This window comes from Crocodylus porosus, unplaced genomic scaffold (genome assembly GCF_001723895.1).
Source record: "Crocodylus porosus isolate Cpor-Errol unplaced genomic scaffold, CroPor_comp1, whole genome shotgun sequence".
Classification (NCBI taxonomy): Eukaryota; Metazoa; Chordata; order Crocodylia; family Crocodylidae; genus Crocodylus; species Crocodylus porosus.
The window spans coordinates 60,171,106-60,179,300 of record NW_017728947.1 but is presented as its reverse complement, the minus strand read 5'-3'; the positions used below and the strand labels follow the sequence as shown (position 1 = coordinate 60,179,300).

Sequence of the window (8,195 nt, the reverse complement as noted above, 5' to 3'; positions counted from 1 at the left end):
GCATGTCAGTGCTAGGGGGTGGTAGAGGTGGTGGTAGTTTCAGTGGCAGTGGTAGAGGCGGAGGTGGCTTCCAGGGAAGGGGGGACTATGGTGGCAGGGGGGGTTATGGTGGTAGAGGTGGCTATGGTGATCCATATGGTGGAAGGGGAGGAGGAGGAGGATATAGAAGATACTAAAACTTCAGAAACATTAATGTAACTGACAGGACCTGGGTGGTAGTTTACTGATAACAGGAATTTGGTTTTGTTTAGGTTAGATTACGTATAATCCTCTTATTAACGAATCACTGCATTAGACCACCTCATCTTGTCACTGCATCCTGTTGTTAAACTGAATGACTTTTTTTATATATATATATAATATAAAAAAAATATGAAAATGTGACACCTGTAAAGCAGCCCTTGTTTCACACTGCACACACATTTTTAAATATCTTGCTTGCTTTTTTTAAAAAAAATAACAAATCTCATAAAAAATTAACAGAAACAATGCATTTTCTTTGTAAAATGTTACTACTTAATGTTTGGGCCTCTAACTATTGTCTGCATCCATCATGCATGAAGTGATTTAGAAGGACTTTGGCTTCCTGGGCTGCACAAGGTTTAATATGCTGTACAAAACTGGTTTCAGTTGCATGTGGTTTTGGTCCTCCATCTGAAAGAACCATAATTTCAGAAGTTAAACATTTTAGAATATTTGAAGTTAAAACAAAAACTCCCACAGGTTTCTGAGTCTTCCAGAATTTCACATTTAGGTGGTAAAATTTCACATCCATGTTACATACAGTAAACAGATCTAGGCTATTCTTATAAAAATGCATTAAAATATTTCAGAGCCAAGAGCTTTGTTAATAAAGATTTGTGGTAAACCTTGGTAGCAGATCACTTTCATTTTACTTACAGCAGGTATTCCATGAAAAACATGTTTCTAATTGCAGACCACAGACGGAACAGAGAACTTTCATGGGTCATACAGCTGCAAAAGTAATGTTGGAGTAACAAGGGCTTCAGTATTTTGTTCTTAGTCTACCAGATTGTCAGTTTAGTTCTTTCCCTCTTATCTTCCTGAGTGTCCAACATGGTATATTTGGGTATATTCTGGATTTGGGGATACAGGCGTGGCTTCCTTGACTCCAGTGCCAGTTGCATACTTCTGCTTTTGAAGCTATATTCAAAATCAGTGAGTCTGTCCCTCAAATGCCTGTCTTGGACTTACAAGATAAGTTATAGTGAACACTTTAAAAAAAACTTGAACTTCTCATTTAAATTAAACTTAGACTTTCCCTGTTTTCTGATATAGACCATGTAAGAATATTGTTTATAATCTGAGTGGTAGAAATGGTTGAATCAGTAGTTAAGAAATGGGTGCTGAAGAAAACTCCATTCATTTTCTTCCATTTAAGAGGTCAGCTGGTGTGAGGAAAAAACCCTGGAGCCTGAGGGTAGGAGAAAAGTGATGGACAGTCAGCTGCTCCTAATCTATTGCAGCCCTCAACTGGCCTGATTTTCACCCAGCTGCTGGCACTATGCAGCAACTTGGGTGTTCTGCACATGCTGCTTGTGTAAAAAGGGAACGTTGACAGTCTGCAGTCGTGAGAGAGAAGCTGGTGAGGAATGTGGAGAGCAACATTCAGTTCCTCATGGCTGCGCATGGCTTTGCCTGTTGTCCTCATTCCTGGCACTATAGGAGGTGATGGATTCATTTAAAAAATGAGAATTCTGGTCTCTGAACTGGCTATTAGAAGAGGAATTGAAGAAGAATGGGAATGAAAGAACCAGTCTTTTCATACATAGCAGTCCCTAACTTGAAGTTCTTTCTGTTCACTCTAAGAAAGTATTTTATTTCTGCCATAAATAACATCTGAACTGTGCCCCAAAGCCTGTCTCCAACCAGTAAGAGTGGCAGTCACAAATAGGAAAACCACAGGGCTCATCTAAACACCAGCATTGCACTAGTTTAAAGGTTTGAGGTCACAGATTTAATTCAGTTATTGTGATTACATAAGTGGACACTCTTACACTGATTGATTTTAAACCCACCTTTCATTTGTTTAGTCATACCATAACAGGACTGACAGCTAAGCTTATGTAAGCCAGCTTTAAATTGTGTGCCAACACCACAATCATACCATTTAAACTAATTTGGTCTGATAAACTAATATCATGCCGTCAGTTTTTTTTTTTTAGTACAGCCGTGTAGCCTAGATCTATATTGAACTGAAAATAAAATAAATTTGCTAAGTTTGTTTTTAATTGGCTAAATGAAACTTTCTCAAAAGTTTCCAAAATCAGAAGAATTGGGAGACTAGAACACAATGAACAATGCTACACTTTAGAGATTAAATCACTTTTTGTGTCCCCTGTTCTCAGGATGTATGCTTTTAACTTTCTATAGATGCAATAAAATTTGTTGAAAAGTAGATTTGATTTAAACCTGTTCTCAAAATATTTTGTATATTTCAGTCCTGAACAATGTGTTTAAAATTTCTGGTGTAAGTAAATATAGCTTTTGGTACATGTGTCTGTGAACAGTTTTTGTGTTGACTTGCATTTAGTGAACATCCACCCAGAATGTTGTGTTTTTGTTTACTCGACTTTAGATTTTGGCAAAAATGGTTTCCAAGACTTAAGAAAACACTTTTATTAGCAGGTGTGAACACTGATAAATAAAATATTGTATTTAAAGTTCTTTTGCACGATTTGTATGTTGTTTAGATCAACTTTTGTACATTGCTCTCAGGATGGTGTCTCATTGGTAATTTGCAAGTGTGTGGAAGAACTGCTGTTGAGTTGATGGGGAAAATAGAAAAAAATTTTAATTCTGTCATTTGGAGTGTGAAGAGTCCTATTCTGTATGGTAGCCTCTAACTTTTTAAAAGTACTAAATAACAGTTTCCTGAGACTTTCCTAAAGTGGCTGCATCACAGATATGACTAAATTGTCTTGTCTAGATTTTATTCAAGAGTCAGGTATGTTCAACTGTTTGTTAAACTACTTGTCAGTATAGTCCCCAGTGATATTAGTGCTTGTGGTTGTACACAGCTGCAGCTTGGCTATGACAGTCTAGTAGAAGTCCTTGTTCTGCAGCTCCTTCACTGCTATAATCTGCTTTTAATCATTATTGAAAATCTTCATACAAAGGTCTTCCCTCAGTGTGGGGGGGAAAAAAGTAAAAAGCTGAGGGAGCTAAATCTGATGAAAAGGCTAGATGGGGATCTGTTCAAAGTCAGTTGTTCTGTGGTTATTACAAGCTGGGATGTTTGATGCTTTTCCAGGATAATGCAGCTTTGCATCAACTTTCCAAGAGGCTTATTTTTGATGGTTTCTCCCAAGCACAGCAGTTCAGTACCCATTAACATTCTTGCTTATTGAGATAGTCCAGAGCATCCCTCCACTATTCCAAAGAAATGTAGCCATGACTTTGCCAACTGTGATACTCTTTCCTGAATTTCTTGGCAGCTGAAAACTATTTGCTTTTGCTACACACTCTTCTGCTTGGGCTCTGGATCAAGGTGTGTCTTGTACTGATTTACAATCCTACCTATGAATTGTTCTGGATTTGCTTGAAATTGCCTCAGATATTTGAGAAATGCCAAGCTGTGTTTTTTCTGATTATTTCTCATGCCTAAGGTTTTACATATTGAGGATGATATGCAGTGATCAAGTGTAATGCCCACTCTTGACTGTCTCAGTGTTGAATGACAAAACAATTAACAGCATCTTGTGGACTGCAGCAACTACTTTTGGGATGGTGGCTCATCCTTAATGCTAATACTCTCTTTGTTAAATTCAGTTGTGGGGACTTTTAATTGTACCAGATGAAGCTGCATTCTCCCCCCAGTACTGCTGTCATGGACTTCTGGATTTCTCTTGGGCTTGAGTCTTTTCTTAGGGAAATACATGATCGCAACTTTGATTTTATTGTTCTTTTTTCAAACTTTCTGTGCCTGACACAATGATGCATCTTCATAAAGTACCAAACAAAATAGCTCCTAGCAGATGTCAGAATATTAGTTAGTATATGAAATCTGGTGGGTCCTATCACACTGTTAAATGTCAGGTGCATATTTTCTGAATGCCCCTTTTCAATGCTATAGGTGCTTTTTTGTAACTTGTACAATAGAATTTTGTCTTATTTTTGGGAAAAAAAGTAAGACAAACTTTAGTACTTCAAAGCCGTGTACAAAGTTGCAAGAAGTGATAGCTTTTGAAAACAAATTTTTAAGTCATGTTACACTAGAGTTAATATTTAGAAGTGAGGCTTTTAAACGATAAAGATGTAAAAATGTTCAGATAGTTTAGTCCTTTAAGAATGACAGATGCTAGGCTGAAAGAAAATAACGGTAATGAGAGATGCCTAAAAGTGCATAATTTTCCATTTGGTAATATTTATTTCAGAGCTGATTGTGAACAACCGAACACATTTTAAGGATGTCCAATGTTAACATGTTTTCGAGCAGTTACAAGTCAGGGAGAGTTTTAATCATGAGGCATTAAAATCTGTAGTTTGTAATTACTTTATAATATAAATATTTAAACAGAAAACTTGCACTTGTTGATATAAACTTTACAGTCTGTACATTTTTTTTTCCAGTAAGTTGTCTCTTAACATCTTTAGGTGTAATTTGTAGAATTTTTTTGTGTTCAAAAGATGCATACAAATTATAAGCAACAGCTTCTGAATGTTCCATGTTAGGAAAACCATTATATATGCATTAGTCTACTTTATTCCTCTACAAGTATTAATCAGTCAACAAGTAACTTCAAAAGATTAGAATTTGAATCTACACACAAACAGTATTGTCTTTAAAAGAACAACATCCACTAAAAAAATTTAAATCACACTTTGAAAGTTTTATTTTTGGGGGCATGCAACAACTATGGCCTTGTCTTAGACTAGGAAAAGCGGTGTACATTTTAGTTGATAGCCATGACAACTAATATATTTTAAAGGGCTTAACTGCTGTTTAAAACATGTTAGTAGCTCATTTTAATTTAAAATGTCAGCTACATGTTTTTAAAACCCCACCTGTTTTCCCTTGTCTAGACTCACTCTAAGGTAGCTGAAACTGAAAAACACAGAAAGTCGTTTTTTTTTTTTTTTCAGTTTATTCACTTTGAGCTTTCCACAACATTCTTGTAGTCAGTTGCAATGCTTTCCCTGTGCAGTCAGTTTCCACTGTTCGCACAATTTTGTTCATGCAGCTGAGGGGAGCCTCAAACATAAGAAAATATGACTAATGCTGCAAGAATTAGTAGGGGCCTAAAGGAGCAGATGTAGTGCCTGAAAGTACTTTTAATGCTATGAACTTCTCCAGATTTCAGGTGACTTTTGCAGTGGCTTATTTCAGCAAATGTGAAAGGGTTATAGCCTTCCCTATGAAGGTCTCCTGCAAATAAGTCCCTGCCAGTCATTCAAATAGACTGCAAGAACTGAGGAAAAATGGGTTTGCATCTACTATGGCTATAAGAAGTTACTATAACTTTCTAATTTTGAGTCGTAAGTTAAAAGTAGTTAGGCTCAAAATCTTAATTTAAAATATATACTTCTGTACATATTAGTTTTTATAAAAACAAATGTTTATTGGAATCCAAATTTTAGCCTTGAATCAATGCATGGATTTCTTTAAAGAGGGGAGCCAGATTCCTAAAGGGAAAAAAAAAACCCTATCAGAGAGAAGTCAAAGCAAATTTGCAAGTGTGATCAAACAACTTTTTCTTAAGGGTGCATACACTTAACAGTTGAATTGCTTTGGGATAAACACATTTCTGCTATATGCTGGAACATAAAGTATACATACAATTGCATTCATTAGCTAAGACTCAATCTCCCACAGCTATGTACTCTTGTAAAATAATTTATGAAAGAGCTTTAAGCAAATGTAGCGCACGCATCTCTTTAACACAAGTTTCTGATGTTCAGTTGAATTACATTTGATAACATCCCTGTTCAGTGAAGCCAAACTGTAAGAGACTCATCAGTTTCATACAATCTTGGCATACAAACACAATCCTGAAACTGGCCTCCGATGGTTGGAGTTTAATGTGCCAATTTGCAACACTGTTTTAGTTGTTTCTTAACAATATGTACACTTTGTTGCCTTAAGAATAGACTGGGTTTAATTCAGCGTAGCACCTGCAGCTATGGACTATTTACATGCAAAGTAGGAATTTCCTCTTGACACTTTATATAGCTGTAACTTCAGGTGTGGTAAAATGACATTTAAACTGCTAGCAGCTGAGAAGGGAAATTAAGAAATACTGAGCTAAAAGGGGAGAAGAGAAGAAACTGTAAGGGTTATAGCCATTTTGCAGGCAGCTCTATGCAGATATACTGGAAGCCTTACAGCTGTTAGTGTGGTGCTACATGCAGGTTGATGAGCTCTGCATGCAGAGTGCAACTGCTTCCAATCCAGTGGCTAGTGGGGAGTGCATCAATCTAGGGAGGAGTTCTTTTGCCTGGTATTGCCTCATCCAAGCAAATCAGTGCATTGTTTGTCAGTGTCCAGTGCAGTGAAATCCTGATTTGTCACTCGGATTCCTAAGTGACTTTCCAATTATCATATTGTTGGAATGCTGACGTTGTCTCAGATTAAAACCCATACGTAATATCAGAGATTACAGGACTGGGAGCCAAAGGATGGGTGTGAGATTTTGGGACTGAGGAAGCCTGGATGTCCAGCATGATGCTTTTTTTTATGCTGTGCCTCAGCCTAAGAGGAGTCTATCTAATTGAATTTTGCATTGTCAGGTTGCAAACTATTTTTGGTCTCATCTGATCTTAATCAAAACCTCAGCTTAATTAGGCCATCTGAAACTTCAGACATTTACCTAGTCTGAAATTGCTTTAAACTGAGGCCCTGAGAGTAGTATAAAAGCACCTGCATATAAATGACAGTTATGCTTTTATGTTAGGAAATCTCAAGTAGATCCTCCCACAGATGCAGTAGTTGCTGCACTACCTCTAAAAGATAGTGAAAGAAGGTATGTAGTTCAGTGATTCAAGCTTCTCATTTAAAAGGGCACAAAGTAGGGAGCCCTCTTCCATAAGATGTTGCAGTCTGACAGGCACCCAGGGACTATAGTCAAAAACAGTTGAACAAAAATAGGCATCTTCGCACCTGTGCAAAAGTACTTAGACATACAGTTTCAGAACTTCATGTTGCTAGAACTTGATCTTGTTTCCAATCAAGTAAAAGGATTTGACACCGATTCCTGCTGGAACTTGATGAGTCCCCAGAAGAATGTCTAGACATACAGATTAACAGAATGCTTTGAAAATCTGACCCAAAATGGCATGAAAAGCCAACCTTCTGGTTTGGAGAGGCAACATGATCCCAGTAAGAATCTGAGACAGATGGTCCCAACCAGCATCTGAGAAGAATACAAGTTTGTACAAAAGGTTAGTTGTAGCAGGGCCCTGAGAGCTAGATGGAGATGTTAACTGCAGACAGCTGTAGCACTGTTGGAAAAGTGCACAACTGCAGTGAACATGTGAAAATGGTGTAAATGGAATGAGTTTTAGTAGGCAGTGATTTTGGTAGGCTCTGAAGATATTAATTCCTCAGAGCCAAGATATATGTTGAAACAAGTGACTAACACACGTACAGTGACTAACACACACTCAGACAGTCAGGTGGGTGAAAAACTGATTGCAGGATAGGAACCAGAGAGTCCTAGTGAACAGATGTGTGTCATCCTGGCAAGGAAGGGTTGGAGCTTGGGCCAGTACTTTACAACATCTTTATTAATGATTTGGATGTGGGGGCAAAGAGCTCACTGGCCAAGTTCATGGCTGACACCAAGTTATGGGGAACCATGGTCACGCTTGAAGATAAAGGCAGATCTAGACAGGCTAGCAAGTTGGACGGATCGGAACCTGATGAAGTTAAACGTTGAGTAATGTAAGGATGAGCAACCCTCAACACACCTACAGGCTCGGTGGCACCAAACTGATTAGCACCTTGAATGAAAGGGACCTGGGGGTAACAATAGACCACAGTATGAATATGAGCCAGTGGTGTGATGCTGTAGCCAGTAGGGTAAATAACACCCTGACATAAACTAGTCAGGGAGGATCAGCAGGCACTGGGGGAGTCACTATCACTCCCGAGCACCGCTGGGAGTGACCAGGAATAACGGTCACAAGCTGGCAGAGGGTAGGTTTAGGTTAGATATCAGGAGGCGCTACTTCAC

General features: G+C 38.0%; 1 protein-coding gene across 2 annotated transcripts in view; it reads left to right on the top strand.

The window, feature by feature from the left end:
* The window catches only part of FAM98B (family with sequence similarity 98 member B), a 26,148-nt gene extending 25,700 nt beyond the window's left edge, over positions 1-448 (top strand). For both annotated transcript variants that reach the window (XM_019551802.1, XM_019551804.1), the window contains one exon: positions 1-448. This exon is cut by the window's left edge and continues 130 nt beyond it. In XM_019551802.1, coding sequence (XP_019407347.1) covers positions 1-176 — 176 coding nt within the window. In that variant the 3' untranslated portion in view covers positions 177-448.
* Positions 449-8,195: the final 7,747 nt, after the last annotated feature.